At 47.1% G+C, this 23,152-nt stretch overlaps 2 protein-coding genes across 9 annotated transcripts in view; both read left to right on the top strand.

The window, feature by feature from the left end:
* Positions 1 to 1,218: 1,218 nt before the first annotated feature.
* Positions 1,219 to 4,874, top strand: uchl1 (ubiquitin carboxyl-terminal esterase L1 (ubiquitin thiolesterase)). Its single transcript, XM_023829499.2, has 9 exons — positions 1,219 to 1,372; positions 1,491 to 1,502; positions 1,840 to 1,968; positions 2,594 to 2,747; positions 2,936 to 3,021; positions 3,566 to 3,613; positions 3,693 to 3,762; positions 3,882 to 3,940; positions 4,057 to 4,874. The coding sequence occupies exons 1-9, from the start codon at positions 1,340 to 1,342 to the stop codon at positions 4,138 to 4,140; spliced, it is 675 nt and encodes a 224-aa protein (XP_023685267.2). The 5' UTR covers positions 1,219 to 1,339; the 3' UTR covers positions 4,141 to 4,874.
* Positions 4,875 to 5,894: 1,020 nt separating this feature from the next.
* limch1a (LIM and calponin homology domains 1a) overlaps positions 5,895 to 23,152 on the top strand; it is an 80,415-nt gene continuing 63,157 nt past the window's right edge. For 2 of the 8 annotated variants that reach the window (XM_072707746.1, XM_072707741.1), the window contains exon 1: positions 5,899 to 6,455. In XM_072707746.1, coding sequence (XP_072563847.1) covers positions 6,348 to 6,455 — 108 coding nt within the window. In that variant the 5' untranslated portion in view covers positions 5,899 to 6,347. Of the gene's footprint in view, positions 6,456 to 23,152 lie in introns of all 8 variants that reach the window. The other 6 variants (XM_072707747.1, XM_072707743.1, XM_072707744.1 and 3 more) reach the window with 5 other exon arrangements.

Here is a 23,152-nt window from a genome sequence, read left to right as displayed (position 1 = left end):
GTTTTAGTTGAAAAATGTTGACTGCTTCATTCGGTAGCAGACCATTGAATAAGGATTTGCAGTACATTCGTGTGTCAGTTGTCTATGCGACACCTTTGTTTATAAATACAACGAAAACAGACATTTAATGTATCGAGTATATTTGGCACATGCGTAGCATCGTCAATAAGGCTGATTAAAGGAAGCGTGAACATTAGCCAATATCACTGCAGTAAGTTTTTGTTAATGGCTATTACAAACAGATTAGGCTGTATAGCAGTGGTGGTGATTAACCATCACCCAATAAATTGGAGCGTTCATCTTGTTAACTACCGATCAGGGCTATGACATCATTTCAAGTTAAGCACCCAGCAAGAGCAGCCGTGGCAGTGGGGGTTATGGACAGTGGGGAAATGTGGAGTCACGCTGCGTCGCGCCTTTATCACGCGTCAGTGCCGCTCCACAATGTCACTATATATATATATATATATATATATATATATATATATATATATATATATATATATATATATATATATATATATATATATATATATATATATATATATATATTATTTATTTATTTTTTTCTCTGCATATTGTGATATTATATATATGTGTGTGTGTGTGTGTGTGTGTGTTGAAGAGATTGTTGCATTAGCCCCACGCATCATAAGTTTTCCCTCGTGCAATAGAAAGTATCATACCATGGGAAATGTCTCTCCCTGTCAAGTATTTGGTGGTTTGCTGTAACATGTACTGTATTACCGTTACGTAAAACCAGTCTGTCTGCTTCATCGGTGCATTTTATAAATCGTGTAAATCGCAGCTTTTAGTATCACTACCTGACACCCCTCTTATCCTCTTATTGTTACAAAAAATATTGCGTTGCTGGGACATTTTCATAAAACTATACTGATCAAACACCAAGACTTTTATTTCGTTAATGAAAGTGTTCTCCTATCGCCAATTTTCCTCCGCGATTCGAGTAGTTGCCAGCAACTTCCATGAGAATCATACGACAATGGACTGTGCGATTATTTGGATACACAAAATAATTATTTTTCTGAGTGTTTCGGGATACTGACAGCAAAACATAATATCGCGCGTTATTCTGCCGCCTACAATAGAGATATATTGTAAATGCACATTAGACAGCAGCAGTCAGTCCGAATGATGACTTTTTGCTTTGGGTCCCCCTCTTTCCTGCACGAATGGAATGTGACCGCTGGTATATTAGCAGCTTGCTCGCGCTCCCCGTTCATCTCAAAGTGCTCGTTCAGGTGTTTGTAAAGGCGGCAGAAGAGCCTGGAAGCGGCTGTGAAACATTAAATCAGCGTCCAAACCTGCACCGTTAGCAATGGCGTGGAAGACCATGGAAATTAACCCGGAGGTGCGGCGCGCTCACTTTGACTCAACAAAGCAACCGAATTGGGCTCAGATGTTGTTATTCGTTGCATGTTGTTTTTAAAAAAGCGTTTTTATTTTGATTGACTTTTCTTTTTTTTCAGATGCTGAACAAAGTACGTAGCTGCTGAGTCACCTCCGATCAGGGGCGGTATAAGGAGACCGCCGCTACTGCGCGCTTCTAGTGATGTCCGGCGTAACCTGTGATCCAAGGGCGTGGTCCTCCATAACTACCCGAAAAACCTCTAATTAACCTGGACATTTATGACGTGGTTACTTGGTTAACTCCAGAATAAGTGTTATCTGTGCATTTAGAATTGCCGTAGGCCTATGCGTGCAAGCTAGCGACTCATCCCACCTAAGGATTTGCGATTTTGTAATTTGTGCATTTTTGCAGGCTTTTCTTATCTTCCGCTGCTGTGTTAACGCGTCGCCCCCCTCTACCGATTGCAGGTGTTCGGTAAGCTGGGCGTCGGTGCCGGCTGGCATTTCGTTGACGTCCTGGGGCTGGAAGATGACTCCCTATCCTCGGTACCCACGCCGGCCTGCGCGGTAATGCTGCTCTTCCCGTTAACACAACAGGTAGGGCGCTGGCCGCTGCACCCAGACGGCGGATTCACGGTGGGGGGGGTGAGCCGGGGTGAGGATCAGTCTGGCCTGTCCCATCCCAAACGGTTTATCCGCAGGGTCGTCAACTGTCATGCATCGGGTGTGACGCGCAAAAAATCTTACGGCAAATCTGTATTACTTCATCATAAACCTAAAACTAGCGACATCAAAAGCGTTGGGGTAGTTTGCCAACCCTGCCGATTATTTACAAGGTAATAAAACTGTTATGCCTGTGTAGACTTGTATGAAATTGGAAAATCTCACGTCAGCCAGCTGACCAAAGTCTTATTAACGGCAACGAAATGGTTCATTGCTTTTATTGGCATGTCATCCTCCTTTCTGGTCTTTAGTTCTGATGACGTGACTCTACTTTTTTGCAGCTTATATTTTAATAGGGGTTCTTTAATGCTTGCTTATGCTGCTATACATTTGTGAATGATGCTGTTAATGCGCTAATGACGGTGAAGTGGGTTAACCTACATTGTGCACTGTCATTTTAGTTTATCGAACTGCAGGAACTCCATCACTTTTAAAGAATGCATTGACTTGCAATATTTACTGGATTTTTGCTGTAAATTCAATGCTTTTTTTCCGTTAGCATGAGTCTTTTCGAAAGAAGCAGGCTGAGGACCTGGAAGGTAAATGCAAGGGGAACTCCAGCGTGTACTTCATCAAGCAGACGATCGGCAACTCTTGTGGCACGGTGGGGCTGCTGCATGCTGTGGCGAACAACAAGGACAAGATGGAGTTTGGTATGTATGGTGGCCGGTCTGACCTGAAAATGGCTGACCAGGTTATGTCGGGTGAGACTGGAATCTAGCCAAAGCTAAATCTATTTGCGGCTGCGCTGGGGTGTACGTATTGATCTCTCGAGAGTGATTGAATGGTCTGGTCTTGGCTTTTGGGGGGTGGCACACGTGACCAGTCATCTCTCCTGCAGCGGGGGACTCTGTCCTGAAGAAATTTCTAGATGAGACTGCTGACATGTCTGCGGAAGACCGTGCCAAGCAGCTCGAGGCTAACACGGTAACATAGCTCCTTTTTTTTGTTTCCTTTTAAAATGTGTTTTTAAGCTTTAGACGGGCAGTCTGTGCTGTAATGGATTGTGCAATATTACAAGCTTACTTCAGACCTTTTTAAATGAGGGAAGAGTCATTTATTAAAACCATGCTGGCTAAAAGCTTTTAATCAGGCTTCCCCCCCCATAATCACTTAAATGACTGCTTTCTGTAGTAGTACTATCCAGTGAAGATGAGATGGCCTCTTCAAATGTATAGATCGTTCTAGAACATGGTGACATAGCTCAGATTTTAATTGGTTGCTGTAACTGAAGGGTGTGGTCCGATATTGCACAGTTTGTCAGTTCCTTGGTTTCTGTGCCGCCTTGAAAGCTTTATTTAGGGGACACTTACTGGCCGGTCTCCTGATTGGCTCATTTATTTTTCTCCCTGTGGGAGACACCAGTTGCCACAAGGGGGCATCGATAGGCTGCCTATGTCTGTATCTGTATTTTTTTTGTTGGTGATTGGCTTGTGTCCAGCCTATAATCCGCTGCCTCTGTTTCCTTCAGGCCATCCATACGACCCACGACGAGGTGGCGGCGGAAGGACAGTGTCAGGTAGCCGCCCCTCCACGCTCCGACTCTCAGCTTTTATCTCGTGCTTAGAAGTGCTCAAGTTTCTCAAACCCCCTTTCAGCCGCCGGAAGATGACGTGAACTTCCATTTCATCACCTTCGTCAACGTGGACGGGCAGCTCTACGAGCTGGGTAATGAAGCGAAGCCCGCCGTTAATGAGTTGGTCTGAATGGATGTTTCCTAAATCGGCCACTGAATCTTTCTTCACCAAATTGTAATTGCCCCCCCCCCCCCCAAAAAAAAAAAAAAGATGGGAGGATGAAGTGTCCTGTGAATCATGGCACCACGCAAGATGACTCCTTCATAATGGTACGTAAAATCAGAGTAATGCTATGCTACTGCTGATCTTCAGTTGGCGTGACTTCAAGCTACCTGGATCCTGCATAATGACAGCATCTTTTATTTTTATTTTTTTCCCTCCACAGGATGCAGCGAAAGTGTGCCGCGGGTTTGTGCAGCGTGAGAAGGGGGAGGTCCGCTTTTCGTCCGTGGCCTTGTGCAAGGCCTAAACGGACCACAAGGGGGCGTGGTTCTCCCAGAACCACAACAGCACATAGCTTCACGCTTCCTCCCGCTGTGTAAATGGTGTCTTTTTGCAAATCAAGAATTCTGTTGTCAGTTGCCGTACTTTGTTGGAACCCTTGAAGGCCGGTTTTGTTGGAATTTTCCTAAAATGAGGCTTACTGCTACTGAACGGTTCCTGTCATCTGTAGTACTATGTTACAATGGCTGTGCTGCTGAGAAGACTTGGTTCCTTAAGTCTTATTGCACTACTGGTCATGGCCGGCCGTATTTAGGATGGTTACAATCCAGTTGTTAATAAATTCTTTGCTTATGCAACTTTCAGTGAGTTTTCTTTTAATGGCGGGGAAGTCAAATTTTTCCATCTGCCGCATCATGAGTGGCCACTAGAGGGCAGTCAATGACGCTGGTTCACATGTTCACCATTCGGTTTTCTAGAATGCAGATTTGACTTGCTTGTAACGCAGCCGGAATACAGCTAGTGGCAATGGTAACTGGTATTGACAGGACGTGTAGAAGTAGATATTAGCAAAGGGTGGGATAATGCTCAAACTGACCAACTTGGGGATTGGGGGGGATGGTGTGTAGACAGTAACCAAAAGCATGTGATTTCTACCCCCTGCGTATTTTCTTACATGGTTCTGAAGGGTAAATGTACAATTCCAGTTGAATGCCTGAAATAAACAATCAACGGTTTCCACGCTTGAACTTCTAAAGACAACCAGCTTGTGTCTGTAATTCTTTGGGGGGGCTGATTACCTGAAGCAGTCTTTGTGAACAATGAGACAAAACGCACATTGCGGGGGGGCTGTGCACGGTAAGAACCGACCGTTTCTTGCAAAGAAATAGTACAGGTCCTATTGTAAGTTGGTTTTTTTTTTATTTTGTTGTGTGTGACTCTTCATTGGGTATTTAAGCTGCTTTATGTTCAATGTTCCTGAACAAGTGCTCTCTAAAATAAAACGCATGTTTTTCGTGAAATGAGTTATAAAAAGAACTTGGTTCTATGTAAAACTCGAAACTTATTCCAGAACATTCTGCCAGGAATGCTTTATTCTACCGGGTATGTAATGCAGTAGATGAGCACATTGGACACTCAACATATGAGAGGGAGCACATCCAAACAAGCCTTTAACTGTTATGGAAGAACAGTTTGATTAAAGAAACCAGCAAAGGACAGATCATTGGTGCTTAATTTGCTCATAATGTAAGGCTCAGCGCCATTGGATTCCCAAAAAACAATTGCCGTTACATTCTGCTTCCTCTTGGTATTTACGTTATGTGATCTGGGGGGCCTGGGGATTTCCTTAACTAATTATAAAACATCGCATCCCAGTCTTTCTATACGTCTAATTGAAGGCAAACTTTAATCTCAGACGCTCACCTGAAACGAGAGTGAGGACATTAACGCAAGTCTGCGTGACATTTCATTATAATCAAACAGGCATTTTAAAGGCTTGACCTATTTTTTTTTTTTTAGATGTTGAGCAGTTCAGCTCATTCAAAAATCATTGTGCCAAAATAATTTTGTCGCAAGATGATGTTTCAAGTTCATATTGCTTGGTCAGTGGTATTCAAATGAGTAAAAAAAAATAATGGCAACATGTTCGAGGTTAGATACAATTAACGTCGGGCCGGTAAGAGCAACTTCAGCCTGTTGTTCATAGTGCAAAAGGTGACCGCTGGTGTCCCGACGTTAACAGATCGGCTGCATTGTCCCCACTAAAAAGCCTCCAGAGCCCCTCGGCGAGAGCGGGCGTCCTGCTCCTGCGAAAGGCGGCCATGTGACCGCGGCTGGTCGGAGGAGGTGGTGGCTCGCTTTGCATTGGCTGACGGCAGCGCTCCGCTTTTTCGTTTATTTTTAGCCAATGGTTAGGCTCACATTGCAGGGTGGCGAGTTGAGAAGCGTCTCTGACTTGTCCCAGCGCTCGGGAGACCGGAGAAACGCGAAGTGCAGTGCAGGTTTGCGGCAAAAAAAAAAAAAACGAGGGGGAGAGAAGCAGCATCCGCGGAGCTGGAGCTGCGTGATACAGCCGCGTCCAAGTCAGCCTTTGGGAGACTTTGAAGACGGCAACTTCATCTGCACGTCGCAACGTCGCGCTTGTTTTGATTTGCCAAAGCAGGATATATAAAAAAACTCATATATTAATTTTGAATACAAATTCAGAGCGTTGTATAATCTAAGGTTTTACAAATGGCCAGTCCCATTTCACAAACTGAGAGAGATCTCCAACAGAATCAGCTCCAGCCCTCGGAATCGGCGCCCGAAGCCGCGTTTCAGGAGGCGCAGAAATGGATTGAGGTGAGTCGCGATTCTTAATAACTGGGGCTTAACATCGCTTGTAAACAACTGCACCACATCAAAAAGCAACATAACCAGACGCTCTTTGCGGCACATCGGAAACGCAAAGGACGGCTTTTCGGTGTACTGCTATTGTAAGTATTTCAAATAAATTGTTCGGTATATAAATATTGCACGGTCACCTGTTGTAAAGTGACACACAGTTGCCTTTGCTGCGCATATAGTGTTACACTTGCGCTCCGAGGGACGGCGCGTTGCTACGTCACGTGGAATAGCTGCATGCAGCATCGCGGCTCGCGCAAGGGGATCACGGCAAGGGGGGGATCTGGGGGCTGTTTGTCTGAGCATCTCACTCCTGCACGTTTGGCTTTTTTTTTCTCCTTTTGCGTTGCCATTATTGATTTATCCGGATGGTGCATTTAGCCTCATGCGCTTTTGGGGCGCATCGCACCACATTAAAGACGATGTAGAAAAAACGCCTGACGTTTAGTTCTGTTCTGCTTAACTTGATAACGTCCCCTGTACAAGTAAGAACGTCTCTGGTTACTGCAGTGACTCGCCTAAACCTGGTTTTCGTGTGTATATCCAAACGATCAACTGGAGGGGCTTAAGTGGAGAGAAGAGGTTAGATTGACGTGGGGGTGTAACGTAACCGACCAGAAGAGAATAAAGCTTATCAGGCGTAGTCTGTATGGATGACAGGAGTGTATATAGCATGCAAGCACGTGTGGTGGGTTTACATGTTAATCTAGTCTCATTCAACTGAGTATTGCGCATATGAATTCAAATGGCGTACGGAAAAAAACTGGGTGACCCATTTCCAGTAGCGCACGGTCACAGCCATTGGATTGGTGGCAATCATAATATTGCAGATAGAGCTCATGTATTTCAATTACGCTGTACCACACCGAGCGTAATCGTTAGAGACGAGACCTATTTTAAACTTGAATCTAGATTGAAAACTTCTGAAATGGCGTAAATAATGTTTCTGGTCTCATTTGCAGGCTGTTACCTTTGAAAATGTTTGCTCTTGCCAGCCCTCATTATACAGCGTCCAGGAATCCGAATGTGAAGCGGGATCAGTCTCCAGCGTCGATCAAGTGGTTTTTAAGCACTACTGTTTATGCGCGGGTTGTAGTTCAACAATTACGGTTTTATATTGATGCATTTGGAAAAAACAACTTTATTTCCGCAATAAAAAAAATCATTCTATTCTAGAGTTGTCTATCGATCGAGTTATTCAGTTTTTAGTTCTGGAATTGCATGGTGTTAGCGATGATAATAATAGGCCTAATAATAATAATTAATAACCCAACTAAATAAATAAAACACTCCACTATTGAGTCAGTTCTCAACGGTAAATGCCTTCGGCCTCGTTCAGAAGAGCTCCGCACCTGTGACTGACTGCTGGAAAATAGCCTTATCTGAAATATAGCCAAGGGACAAAAACTCTGAGAAGTTTTCAGTGGAAGTGCTTCAACATGGGTCCTGTTTAGCCAAGCTATTTGTTACATCTTATTTACTACAAGCGGGCAGACAGTGTCGGCCATTCATCAGTCCTCTGACCGCTTACCTAGTGCAGGGTCGTGGGGCCGGCAATATCATGTTAAAAGTAATGCAAAGAAACAGATACTCAGCTATGCTCGGGAGGCGAATGCAGGCGAGCGGATGCTAATGAGAGGGTAGTCCTGAATGACGTAATCTGAATACAGCGATGTGGTGAACATCGAAAATATATCAAACGAGCAGGAAACTGTGACGGCCCGGGGTGAAGACCACCGCACAGTCCGGATGATTTTAGAAACTTTGATACCACAGCATGACGCACGTCGCCGTGGTTTGTTTTGTGTCGGGGGGGGGGGGGAGTATGGAAGTGATAGACCTGGAGCAAATAAGGTGTGGCCTTTCTGTGTGGAAGGCCGTTCTGGGAAGGTACTGGAAAGGCTGGGGGGAGGGGTAAAGTGGGCTCCCCGGGGACATCAGCTGTTTGCCATAGCGCACCCCCTCCCCATCTGCAGACCATGTCTGCCACGGCCCCAGGCTTCCTGTGGAACATGCCGGGTTGGGTGCCTTAGATCTCCAGCGCTTTAGCTGCAGGCCCTATTGAGTTACCCTAGGCCCTGTGGTCTCCATGCCACCAAGCCCCTTTGGAAAGTCTCCGCCTTAAGGCTTGGGACAGTGTGCTTCTAACCGCTGCTCGTTACGAGGAAACAATTCGTTCAGTGTTCAGGGTGGTCGACGGTCTCCTTAAGCTTAACACCGAGGTTCATCTCGATGCGGAATCTCCAGGTCAGATGGGTGACTGATGGATACATTATGCAGTGCATTAGCTGGTAGAGTTTGGTGGTGTTTGTCCCACTATTTTCTCAGGAGATTTGGCATTTAAAAACGTTTGTAGGAGTAAGGTGGGTGATTGAAGGCACAGGCCACGGGGATCTTACGCATGCACAGAGGCGTGCTCGGCTACAATGGTGCTTACAGGCCGATTGTCCACCATCATTTCATGGTTTTTCCCCCCCCCCCCTCATCTGAATAAGGCACTAATCCTGGGGTTAATCCTGGAAAAATCCTCACTTTTACTTCCCATAAGCCAAGATGCATGGCCGCTTATTCTCTCTGGGAGAGCCCGCACTTTCAGACAGTCTAACACCGACCGCTCTGGAAAGATAACAGTGGCTTCTCCTCCTTTAACGGGGGGATATATAGTTCCCTTTAGCTCTCTTTAGATTGGACACAGTATATGATGTCATGCATGGATTGTACCAATGGCCCACACGCAGAAGGGAGACCCATTTGTGATACATTCATGATGATTTGTGCTTGTCAAGTTGTGGACACAGTTTCCTTCGTGCAGTTTGTGCCTTTTTGTGTTCAGTCCTCCATTCCTGCGATTGTGGCTGTCTCTTTCTTGGATTCATTAATAATGTATTCCCCCCCCCCCCCGCATTTTATTGGACCCTGCCGTCAGATGTGTGGGCTGTGGAGATTAAGTGCAGTTGGTGCCCTCGATCGAGAGATTCCCCAATCCCACATGCTGTCCCACTTCCTGTTACAACCTCGGCCCAGCTCTAATTCTGGGTATGAGGCAGTGTGCAGTGCTGTCACCCTCCACAGCCAACCACTGGAGAAGGTTTCTTGCCAGTGCTCCAGTGGCATGGGCGTAATCCCCCATAATCCAGATGGCTGTGGTACTGGTGAGCAGTTATCCCCGGTGGGGTGTGAGATTCTCAGGATGCTCACTGCGTGCTGCAGTTTTGGTCGCCGCAGTTGCGAGACGTCGAGAGTACCGCAGAAGCAGTCTGTGTCCTTCTGCCCTACGGATGGATTTCTCATCTCACCAAGATGCCTTTGAGTCGGAAAGTTAGCAGTAGGCTCGGGCAGTATCTGTCTCATGGTCCAGACATTACGTGACATTTTTTTTTTGCTGCATTTTCAAAGGTAACACTCTCTTGCAGTCTTGGTGAGTGGGGATTTCAAAATACCGAGGTATACCCAAATTATTGCGCTGGCTAATATCGGTTTCGCCTATATGGACAAGTTTCGCGTTTTCAGTTTTCCGACAGGTGCTCAAAGTTGACCCACAAGCAGGAACACCAAGACGGCCTTCTCTAAATAAGCAATAGGTAATCCTGTCCATAATAATAATTGCTTATCTGTGTTATTGATTCTTCCATTACATTACAATTACCACATTAGGCAACTTGCTGGAGATGGCCGAGAAGAGCACATACTTCAGAACGACTTCACAGCACCAGTGTCCTTCAGAAGTTGTGAGTCCAGCTGCAGCTCATGAATATTTTGTGGTCTGGTAGATATTAACGAGCCGACAGATCCCTGTTCTGTGTCTTCATCCAAGAAAATCTATTATGGTGAACATCTGGACAGAGTGCGTGTTCTGGGCATTAGAAGGTGCTGGCTTCTCGTGACCTTTACGTGTTACCCATTGAACTGTGAATACTGTAAATAGCTCAAGATGGAGGAGATGAAAATTCTGGGTGGTTTGTTATGAAGCTGCGAAGCCCATTCCAAGCGTACGCCTTCCAGGATGGGGTAGTGCAGTGACATGTCAAGTCACGGTTGCTGAACCTGGTAGGTGGATTGTGTCCATATAGTTTTTAAATAAATATTAGAAGCATTAAATCGTAAATGACGAAAGAAAACATTTTGATAGCCTTAAACTAGTGTCCAGTCTTCCGGGACGACCAGACAGTCCACATTTTTGCTCCCTCCCAGCTCCCAGCCAATCAGGAGCACCGAATTACCTGCCACAGGTGTGCTGGGAGCTGGGAGGGAGCAAAAATGTGGACTGTCTGGGGGTCCCAGAGGACTGGGTTGGGAACCAAATAAGGAAGGAGGGGGGGTATTGAAGGGCTTTGCCAGGCAGATTTGCAGCCACTTACGCTTCCTGTCTCCTGATTCAAAGACGACACATGTGGCAGCATCTAGCACCTGTGCTGAATGTATGACGATTCCTTGGGCTTTTTGGACGCCGATGCCATTCAGTTTTATCTGGGGCATTTTGCATAGATAACCTGCCGGTTTACAGAGCTGCTCTCCTCGGAGAGCTGGTCTAATTCTTTCCCACAGAAAGATGAGACATGAGTATGAAGGTAGTGTTTCTGGCTCTCTAGGTTTGCCGTCTCTGTGCCAGAATAGCGGCAGGTTCACATATAGTCACCCTCGCGTTACCAGAGTGACGTGCGATACTGCACTTTGTTGCGCTGGCCTGCATTTGACTGGGAAATGAACACAAGCCTTGTCGTTTGGATGGGAGACCTTGGTCGCTCATGCCCGATGCGAGCTGCCCTTGCAGCCAAAGACGTGGGCCGCCCTCCGTCTTTCCTGCTACAACGTCGACCATTTGAATGAAGAAGCAGCAGCCAGTTAACCAGCCAATCAGAGAGCCAGGAATTTCAGTCAGGCACGTAGGAACGACACCCCACTCTGCAGGGCATTTTCCGTAGTCACAAGGGCGTTTTTTTTTTTTTTTACGACTGAGTTTTAGGGCCGCTGTTAATAAAAATATCAAACCGTGAGAATAAAGACATAATATTTCGAGAATAAAGTCGTAAAGTCATGAGTTTTTGTAATGCGGTTTTAATATATTTATTTTTATCAGTAGTGGCCCTAAAGTCCGTCGTACGTTTTGTGCAAACATCACAATGAGCAGAAAACATCCTGCGATTCGGTTCTCCAATGCATTCAGATCAGTTTTCATAACAAGACTTCTCATCCACCTATTGTATGGCTTCAGGCGTGGGGGCTAAGGGGGGGGGGCAGTGTCACTGCTAGACTGACTTGAACAGCTGACTATAGCTACTGCGTCATATTCGGTGCCTTGACATGAGAGGCTGCGTGACAGTTGCTTCCTGACTAGTAAAATTATCTGAGCGCTCAAGTGTCCTGGACCTTTGCTGCACTCCTATGCATATGGATACCGTCAGGCTCGTTAAGGTCCATCTCATTCACATTGTATCCTTTGTCTGTTCATTGTTACAAAGATAGATAGATGGATGAATGGATGGATGCTTGAACTTTATTAATCCCGCCAAGGGAACTTTGGGTGTTACAAGCAGCAGTTTAAAACTGGGGCAAACATTGCGCACAACGCAAGAGCGCAAGAAATGCAAATAGCCAGCGAAGTGTAAGACCTGCACTGCGTAAACATGACAAACACAGGCCGTGAGGTTAGGTGGTTCACTGGGGGGAAATGACACAAATCAGTTGTGGGAGACAATCTAATATTGGCAACAATCACAACCATAGCAACAGCAGCAACAACAACAATACTAAAAATAATAACGACAAAAACAAAACTACTAGTAGAGTAATAATAATAGTAATAATAACTTTGATAATTGTACTAATCATAATAATAATAATAATAGTGATAATAATCCATAATAAGAATGAGAATAATAATTATTGTGCTAATAATAATTCAACTAATAATGCAATAATGCAGGGAGGCTGTGGCTCCCCCTGCAGTCCAGGTGTGTGCGTGCGGGTCCACTGAGAGCAGTGCTGATTGCATTGTTCGCCTCTTTCACCTACATACCCTATTTTTATCCGGTCTCATGCCGTGATGAGGTTCTTTCAGGGCTTGGCGGCTGTTACTGCTGATGCCTCTGGCAGATCCCGGTGTAAGTTCTGCCCCAGGTCAGGAGGACGGCGCTGAATGTGTTCCATTCAGAGGGGTGTGGCCTGCCCACACCCCCCCCCCCACCGCCACCAACCCCTGGGCCTCTTGAACTCGCTTGTTTTCCGCTCGCTGCCCCAACAACAATGCGACCGGTCACCCACTCCGTGGCCTGCGGGACAATCGGCCCTCAGCTGAGCTCTCAGTGCTGGGACATTCCTCTGCGGTCCCCCAGCCTTGACCAGCCGGTCCTATTTTTGTGTCCCACGCGGGTTTTATATAGAAACGACACATGTCACGAGCCGCACAGGAGTCGAAAGCGTGATGGGAGTGTTTCTGCTCGTCAGTTTTTGCTGCCGCTGCCCATAGCTTGTCACGCTCGAATTTACTCTGAGGTTCGGTATTTCATACGCGTAGCACGTCTTGTTACATTAATCTCGATTGGATACCAGTGGGCCACCATACTATTCTGGTTTTATCAGTACACATCGGGAGGGCGATAATGGTGAAACCGATTTCCGGTCTGCAACACTGCCGTCAGTTCAGTCATCAGTTCACTGAAATTAAAAGTAAACAAGTTTGAAAGACTAAATCCCTGCATTCTGTCTTGACATTCAGGAATACGTATGCTTCTACTTAATCGTTAATCCCAGCTTTACACTTGTAGTATAGCCTCTATTGGACATTAATGAATGTTTTTCATCTACTGGAAAATTAAGCTAGACCTGCCTACTGGTCCGTGTATAATTCTGTCATATTTCTCTCTTTGAATGTTCTTAAATGCCCAAAATTGTGGAAACACTTCCAATTTTTAGAGATTGCAGGCTTTTATCCAACTGTTGCTCCAGTTACTCATTTAATTGCCCAGAGTATGATATTTGCAAACATTCTTTCATTGTTTATAAACCTTACCACCAATATTCGTGTGGTAAATTTTTTAAGCGTAATGCCAAAAATGTTAGGTGTCTCCACGATTTTGGCCACTAGTATATAGCTGATTATATGAAAAGAGGTGAGTGAATACCTGCTGTGCTTTATTACCTCTCTTTCTCTATTTTAAACTCCTCTAAGTTCCGTCTCTCCATCCAGCGTTTCAGCCTGTATGTCATGATATTTATGGGGTCATAACTGTGTCCGTTTCTAAAAATCTACGGTCCCAAAAAGTTCTGCTCATTGGTGGAAGGGTGAGGTTCCGAGCAGGTCCAAACGTAGAGGGATGTGGACGTTCCCATGCTGGATTCCTGCCATTCCTCTCTCCCCTAGACATTTCCACATGAAGTTTTTTTCCTCCCTGTCTCTTGTACGGGAGCTCTGACTGTAACCGCATTCCCGTCTGGTGCGTCGCTACCCCTAGAGCAGGAAGGGGCGCAACAAGGCCGCATTGTCCTTGACTGATGAAACATTCGAAAAATGTTTGTGACTCGGACATGCAGGAGAGGGGTGCATGTTTCTTGCGTCTTTATTCTTAATGGGTTTAATGCAAGGAGTATTCTATTTGTTGCTGGTAACCAGGCAACCAGAACACACAGCGCAAGTTTGAAATTTGACAAGTTCACCAAGTGTCTGGTTTTTCTATGTGGCGTGAGAGAACTTTTTATGTGGCATGTTCATGAAAACATGTTAATGATGAATTTTGCCATTTGTACAGAGGAATTCTTTAGACACGCACACAGCGATGTGAGCAGAACTTGGGTCTGATGTTCCTTTGGCACTCTTGGAGATTTTAGGGTTGAGCACATTCCTCAAGGGTCCAACGGGGATGTGACCATTTTGCCAATTACACGGTTTGAACCGGCAACCTCCCGGTCACGAGCACAGAGTCACACACCACCCTTGGAAGAAAAGTGAACATAGGCTGTGACTCAAACTCGCGTTCAGATGATTAGAGCGTCCAAAGTTGAAGAAGCCAACTACGGTCTTCCTGAAATGTTTGGTGGTGACATTCAGCGGAGGTGCAGTGGTGTTCAGCACATGAATGGAGAGGAAACAAACCCAGACATGGCTGCCATTTCAAAAGATAAATCCCTCCCTCCCCTTCACACCCCCGATCTGAAACGGGATGAACAGAGAATAATTTGAGGGAACGGGATGCTGTGGAAAATAGCTGGAGAGAAGCACTTGGTTTCCATCACCGTGTGCCAGTGGAAGTGCTGGGGGCCATTCTCCATGAATCCTGCACCTGTTTGGGCTCACGCTAAGCGGCCCCCGCCCACCCCCTACAGGGGAAACAACTGCATCCTCCTGTTGATTATGGCACATAAATTATTTTAAGGTTTTACTTTTTGTTTTTTTTTTAAGGTTTCCATTGTTTCCACGCACGCTACGCTTCCTGTACCTTGTACCTTGCTGTTCCCTTTTAGGGCTCTGATTGACAGGTGGCACAGCTGCCCTGTTAGGGTGTTTTCATGGGTGCTGCCCGATTTTAAAGACTTGTGCCCAGATCCCGAAGTGATGCGCCGCTTATTAGACTTGCCTTGTTAGGTAATGTAGACTTCAGTCAACAAACTAAAAAAATGCCAAAAGGCTTTTTGTTTGGTTACTTATGGTTGAGGTTAGGGCTGGGTAGGGGTTAAGGTCGTCATGTTGGGATTAGAGAGAGAAATGAATGGAGAGTCCCCACAAAGGTATAATTACAAACCTGTATATGTGTGTGTGTGTGAATGTTCAGTCGTGCGCCTTGGTAATGCGTCCCTCTGGATTACAGCCTTGCCCTCAGGACGGGAGTTTTGCGAGGAGGAAACGTGAGCTGGCGCTCTAGTGAAAGGATGATGGGCCCTTTCATTGTTTGCACATTAAAGCACCGTCATGAGCAGGGATTGCCTCTTCGCCTTGAAGTTCATGACCTCCATTAACTCCATGAAAGGCTTTGCCTGCGGATTCCTGCCGCATCCGTCCCATTAGGCTGAATAACCCATCAGTCTGATTAAATCTCTCTGTGTCGACGAACTAGACTGTTGACTTGATAATTCAAACAACAAATTGATGGTTTCTGAGGTGGCACAGTATAGTCGTGGCTCGATTTGGTTTGTCTTGTGTAGATTCGATGCTGAACTGTTTCTACCATTAATGACTGCATGTGCAGACTTCTCCAGTTTCACATTAGTGTTTACATAATTATATCCGGCATGTGCTTCATGGCATTTATTGAGCTGAGTGAGGTGATACTGGCCTCTGAATGATCTGGCTCAGTGCAGCTTGGTAACTGTATAATACAGACAGGTGAATATAGAGCCCTATTCATAGCTGTATACCCACAATTAGGGTGTGATTGAGTGACATTTCATAGCGCTTCAAGGGAAGGTTAAGTTTCAGAAAAGGAACTTTCAAACTTTCTGCTTGAGTCAGTCTCTTCACCTGCGTTTCCTGAGAACCCTAATACTGATAACGAGATTTTAAATTTTAGTTTGCAACTAAGTCTGACAGCCCTGTGTTTGCGCTTTTCCAAGTTTTTATTGTTATTTTGGGTTCAGGTTTTAGCGAAATGCTTGGAACGCCAGTTCGATCGGTACCAGTCCGGCTTGGTCACATGACTTGGCAGACGGTCTGTAAGCTCCGCCTCCTATCCAGTGACAATGTCCTTTTGTGTCGAGGTCTTCTTCCTGAAAGGCGACTTCGGCGTACGACGCAGCTGGAAATAACGCCTCCGTCAGCTACCTCATGTCTATGGCACCTATTGTGGCGTTTGGATAGAGTGTGGGGAAAATGAATCACCCCCCCCCCCCCCCCACGGGCTGTGATGATGAAGTCCAATCCCACCTTGTTCCTCGTTTCCCCCTGGCTCACCTCGCCTTCGGTCTCTCATCTCCCACCAGATCCTCTTGGTTTAAGGGGTTTAAACATCGACCGCCCATCCAGAAACTGGAGCCAGTGCCAGTTTTGGCCCCTGACATTCGCGTATTTTGCTTACTTCTACAGTATCAGTCAAAGGTTTGGACACACCTACCCGTGGAAAGGTTTATTTCATCTATTCTCAACACTATCCTCTACATTTTAGAGTAATTCTAAAGACATCGATGCTATAAAATAACATGTGGATTAGGCACTGACCAAAACACAGTTTTAAACAAAAATATGGGTTAAGACCCAGAAGGTTGCTGGTTCAAATCCCGTGACCTGCATTGGGTCTTTGAACAAAGCCTTTAACTCCAATTGTTCCAGGGACTGGCTGACCCTAAAAATCGTTTGTGTTTATTCATACCTCTCCCCCCAGCCCCCACTGACCTCACAGTCCAGGTCTCCCTGAAAGTGTGGTTGAGATGCATTAGTGCTCAGTGGAGGTGCTTCTTGTGTCTATTTTGGGGTTTAAAGGGGAGCTGTGTGTGGGCTATAGCCATTTGTCGGCTATTCGTTATAACCTGTTGTCAGTTTAAAGACTTCTGTATCCCTGATGGGCTTGACCTCTAACCCCGACCCCCAAACCTTGCTCATGCCTGATTCTCCAACTTGACAAGCTGTACAGTGCAATGTTAGGCTGGGGAGTGTGGCTGCAATGTCGTTTCTGTCTTTAACTAGTTCAGATGGTATATTTATAGTCTTAGCCGGAGGTGAGACCAGGGGGGGGCAGGCGCTCTGGAGGATGGCCGTCCAGGAACCAGTGCTCTGGGTCTGGGTCTCACAGCGCGCGACACTTGTGCGTCAGCATAAATACAAAATGTATTTACTGTATTTAAGGTATTTATCTGTATAGGGGACACTTGTACCAAGCAAGTAATTCAGAAGGCAGGGTCAGTGGGCCCTTACGGTAATTGAGGGTTAAGGGCCTCACTTAGGGGCCCAATGGTGAAATCACTCAGGTGACCACTGCATCTGAACCAACGACCTTCTGACTACAGGCATAGCAGCCTAAGCCACAGAGCCAAACACAGTCTATACAGCTATGGTATTATATAATAACGGCGCAAAATCATCCCCGCTGTTTATCCTAGATGAAACCTGCCTAGCATGACGGAATAATATAGTCAGGTTCAGTATCTGTGTCTGTCTTCTTCTCTTAGACTACTTCAGTCCAACCCAGGGGAGTTTTAGTGCAATATTCCACTCAAAAAAAGACATTTTAATTTAGATATCGTGACTTTCTCTGCATAGATGACTCATGATGCTTAGCAAAGATTCAACAATGGCAGTAATAGGGTAATTATATTGGAATTAAAAAATATAAAACCCCGTCCGGCTGTCAGATTTAGAGTCTGTGTGGAAAACGGCTTAAGACGGCGTTCCCAGTGTGGGTGAACCGGGGGGTTTCGTCCGCGTCTTGTGGTTCTTCCAATGCAAGTCGTCAGCGCTTAAGCAGATATAGCAGCATCGAGCTGCGATGGGCCCAATCTGGGTCGGTGAAGAATAATAGGGCAGCTAATTGTCCTTTAAACATCGACTGGGGGTCTTTTACTCCCCCCTCTTTTTCCCAGGCTGTTTCTTTTAGGGGGAAACTGAGGGAAGATTGACATGCCCCTCTTTTCACGTCCGGGGAGGGGGGCGCAATGGGCAGAGCGGGACCCCTCCAAGGCAGCCAGGCGGACAATGCCGGGGTTCCTACACACGTCTGGGACGGGGGGGCTTATCTCACAATGGTGCCACTATAGCGAGCTCTGGGGCTGGCGTGAGCGCGGGTGCTGCCAGGTGAAGGCCCTCTGGGATTGGGCGCCGGCTTGGGAAAGTGGCACCCGTGAATGCCCGGAGGGCAGGAGACGGCCCGGCGTGCCCGGTGCCCCTTTGTCGGGGGAGGTGTCGCTAGGCGAATCCAGTCTGCTGCAGTGAGACTCGATGCAGCCAAATCTGTGTGTGTGGCTTTTTTCCTTCCTGCTTGCCATGGAGACCGGTAATAGGTGATTAACCAGATTAACCTGCTTTTTTGACGAGTAACACATTTAGTTACAGCTGGCCGCACTTTGTGCAAACGCACTGAATGTGTGAAAGGCTGTTTACGCGTAGCCCTGCTCCAAGACGCAGATATGGCCAATCAGGTTTCAGGATAAATCCTCCCGGCGAATGAGCGAAGATGCAGCGTACCGGTGCTTTGCTGTGACTCTGGAGGAGACGGTGGTGCCGGCTGGGCTGGGATCCAGTGGCCCGCTCCTCTTCCTGTGCACGGTGCCGGCTTGGGAGCCTCAATTTAACTCGCACGGATTCCTGGCGGCTTCTAGCCCTGTATAAATAGCACGCGGCATAGTCTGCAGCCTGTGGAATTGGGTGTGTCGTTTTTTCGGGGGTGGGGGGCTTGCGGTACACTGGCTCGAGGAGCCCCACGTCAAATTGCGCAATAATCCAGAGTAATTTTTTGCTAGCGTATAAAATGTTGTACAGTTCAGTTTGGGAAAACTGATTGGGCCTGATGTCTCTGGACTGTGATTGGTGGATGAATGGAAGGATATCACATTGGGCCCCTGACCCAGACCAATCCAATTATGTTCCAACTTTTTAGGGCCCCTGTCACTCAGAGGCCTATGAAACGTTCCTATCCCCCACCCCACCCCCCCCCTGCCCCTTACAGCACCCCTGCTGCCACCCGTCATGCGACCCAGCGACTGACGTCAGCATCACAGACGTTGTGCTGGTGCAGATGGTGTTGTTTGCGTTGCTGCGGTAACAGCTGTTTCAGCTAACAAGCTAACGGCACATCTAGAACTTTTTTAATATGTGATTTGGAGTAAGCAGTAATTTCTTATTAATTTTTAAAGCTTGCACAGGACGCTTCCCCCCACCCCCGGCCCTGACCTCCAAACAGCAGACTGCATTTATTCCGAATAGGGAAGTAATTGATGGGAGTTTGCGCCTGAGTTCGGGGGAGGTTAGCGTGGGCTGTGTTAAGCAGAGCTGCCCAGGGTCTGCCTGCCGGCTCACGGGCATGAAGCAAGGCTGAAATGGTGATTTGCAGTCAGGCAGCTACCCTGGACACCTGTCTCCTTGCAGACTGCCCGATTCTGTGGCAGTATTCTTATTATTGTTATTTAGCAAGCGGCAACAGACCTGGAAAAACCTGCCAAGGCTGAAGGGGGGGGGGGGCGGGGGTGTGACCCTGGACCATTTGGCCTGACGGCAGAGTTGGGGAGGAGGGGCGGTGGTTCTGTGCCCAGCCTAGCACCCCTGTCGAGTTTGAGATATGGGATTGTGCGGGTGAATAGTAGGCCTGAGACGTTTGTAGAATCTCCCCTGGCGCCCCAAGAGAGACGGTGCCAGAGCTACAGCGCTGACGGTAACCGTACCCCAGAGCTGACGGGTCCGGTACCGTGCAGCCGCCACCGGTGCCGACAGGTACGACAGACGCCCCCCGGGGGCAGCTGGGAAGGGAGGTGGGGGCTGCATCAGATTGCACTGGAATCAGGCCCCACCCTTGCACAAATATGTCAACATGTCCAGTGGTCTCATTATGGAGCCACATACCCTGACATTACGGTGGCAGTCTTTGGTTCTCTGGCCTGTGTCCCAAAATGCACTGCTCACTCCTCCTCGACCTTTAACCTCAGGCTCGTTCTTTGGCGTGGAGGGGACTGCTCGCTCGCTGCCAAGTCCCAGCTGGCTGCGCGCGTGGAAAACTTCGCCTGCACCGTGGTTTTTACTAGGCCAGCCCCTCAAGGACCCCGCCTTCCCTACACGAGGCCGTCCGTTAAGGTGCCTGTGTTTCATGTCGGTAACACTTCTATTCTGGTGCCCTGATTGGTCTCGATGGTGTGCGGAAACCCTGTTAAATGTGGCCTCCGTGTGGCGCTGCACACGAACATGCCCTCGTTGCCGTCTAATGCCAAAATACGTCCGATTTGCCTTCTCCGTGTGACATATGCACACGTACTTCAACTTGCGGTAAACCTACAGTTAACTACTCTTGCGTGAAGATTAGGATTCTGAACAAAACAATTAAGCTACTTCGGCGGGAGAGAGGATTAAATTATTCAACAACAGAAAACCACATTAAAAATTAAGTCAGTGAGTCAATGTGTCAAATATTATGAAAGAGGCAATTCCCTAATGGCGAACTTGATCTGCGGCCCGCATGCTAGTCCCCGCTAAGAACTGCCCTTGACACTCAGGGTCTAGTTCCGGTCCAAATGCCCGGGTGGTGCCACCTCTGACCGGCACTGCCAGCCTGTAATTGCCCGACAGGAGTCAGAGTAGCATGTGCTCTACAGCGTTTATGTGCTTCTGTGTCGGACACCTGGAAAATCTTCTTGTCCTGGCTAAACCCTCTGTTGAATGTCTTAATAGGAAGTATTACATAATGTATAATGGTCCAAACTCATTGATATTAATTTATCCATCTGTCAGTCCCCTGCTTGCTCTATCCATTTATCCATTTTTGTCAGTTACTTAAAATTTTGACTTGAAGTAGCAGCATTCGTGTAGATGGATATTTTGTCCGAAGTCAGTCCAACCCTAAATATACACTTAATCTTAACCCAAAACCAGAGGTGAATAGTTCAGGTCCAGAAAGTGATAATCCAGACCAAGATTTGGTTCTCACCAACCAGCTGAGTACCCTGTATCTGTGACACTCTATGCTCAACTGGTTGGTTTAAACAAAATCTTGGTCTGGATTTTGACTTTCTGGACCTGAACTTTCCAGCTCTGCCCTAAACCATGACCCCATGCCGTAATAAACTGTGCCAGCCGCAGCAAGGGGGTGTTTCCATGCTTGGTAGATGGATGGCATGGAATCACCTCTGGCAACCAAACTCTCTGTGTTGGATGTCGTGGTTTAATTGAAGCCCGAGTTAACTCACCCTTATCGGAGGTCTATCGAACCGTGTTGCTGTGTAGCTTCTCCGTGACCCTGAGATTGGCTCTTTTTGCGTAGTTACTTCACGGAGACCCCCCCCCACCCCCAGAAACACTGTGTACAACAAACGCTGTTTAAGAAAGATTAGTTGCTGTAAACAGCCATGCTGTTTGGCAGCGGAGATGCCTTTCAGTCCAGACTGATGGACGGACCGACTCTCTCCCACCGTAAGCTATCATTGCTGTACATGTGACACGGCCTGTAGTCGCTATGGCTGCCTATGATTGGACGGTGAAGTCAGACGGTCGGTGAGCGTAGCGCATGAATCTGAGGGCAGGTCATGATCGATGCCCTTAAGTTTTACTGGTTTGCTGTCTCAGCTGACTGTCCCCCACTTCCCTCACTCTTTCTCCCAGTTCATGCCGCCTCTGCCGGCTTAATTACTTGGCCGCTCGTTAGCGGAACTCCGCTGCGCTCTGCAGAACAGCCGACGCTTATGCAAACGACACAGAGGGACGTCGCCTGTCACGGCTGCTTGCTGTCCTTTGATGTCAGTGTCTTCGATCATGTTCTGTTAGTTCCTGTTAAGGCGAATTATACTAAGCCTGTTGCACATGGCGGCTGTCTCTGTTGATTTGCCCGCAGCCTGGTTCTTACGATGCCCCCCTGCCGTCTGATCTTCGATGTACCCTATCTGCCCCCCCAAACCCCCCCCCCCCCCCCCGTTACCATGCCCCATGGCCCATTGTCTCCCCCCCCACCCCCCCCATTCCAAATCTACTCTGCAGGTACTCCATGCTCTTGCTTGTTAGGCAGGTGACTCACAATCCTCACGGTCTGTCTGCGCTGGGGGGGGGGTTGGCTGTAGGCTGTAGGTGAGCAGATAGAAAGCAGCTTGTAGGGTCTAAGCAGCTGATTAATCATGGCATCCTAAATGGGCTTGGGGTGTTTTGATTTTCCTGTCTTCGGTGAATCTGCCGTTTCGTGTTTTGGAGCCAAGGAGGTCACGCAGAGATTTGGGAAGACAAACGTGTCAGAAAACAATGAGCTACTTTTACGATTTTTATTTAGCAAAGTGGCACAAAGAGCAGGATTAGTCTGCATCTCCGGAGCAATTGGAAAATCAGCAATATCACTTTGCCAACCGTAGGATTCGAACCAGCGACCATCTGATCCTGACCCACCGAACATCAGCCGCGACGTTTGAGTTGCAAACATCCAGGATATCATTTATCAGTTGCTTAAATTTGTAGTTTAGTTATTGGACAATGTCCCTGGTCGTCGAACATATGTTTGTGTTATTTTTAATGGATTCCAGTTAGGAAGGCAGGAGAATAAAAATAATGGGGTATGGAACAAGCAGGGCCGGCCAGTAACTTAACGCTCATCATGGAAAATGAACGGGACGTTTCCCGGTTAGCTGAACCTAGGTGCTGTTTGGGGTGACAGTTTTATTTTGGAATGGACTGTTCCATAGCAACAATCCAAAATCACTGTGTTGAGCCAGGCTGCCTCAGCTGCAGGACGAGAAGATAAGTTTAGCCTTCAGTCGTGGCAGTTACAGCTGCCGGAAGGTTCTACCCGAACAGGGCCACTTTGTCGTTCATTTCCACCGTGTGTGTGACGGAAAGGGCCCCGTTGTGATCTGGCATTTGGCCCTGAGGCCAGAAGAATTTAATGAGAAATTTCTGGGTCGGCACAAATATTACATTTTATTTTCTGGCTAATTTTCCCAAAATCAAAAAAGAACAAACTCCTTATTTTTCCTTGGCCACATAAGTGTCATCGTCGACGCACCACGATGAAATGTGTCCTCTGCATTTAACCCATATGTGACATAACAGTGGACAG

The sequence above is a fragment of the Paramormyrops kingsleyae genome, chromosome 25 (assembly GCF_048594095.1).
Source record: "Paramormyrops kingsleyae isolate MSU_618 chromosome 25, PKINGS_0.4, whole genome shotgun sequence".
Lineage (NCBI taxonomy): Eukaryota > Metazoa > Chordata > Actinopteri > Osteoglossiformes > Mormyridae > Paramormyrops > Paramormyrops kingsleyae.
Note: the sequence above shows the minus strand (reverse complement) of the source record. Positions and strands in the feature narration are given on the sequence as shown.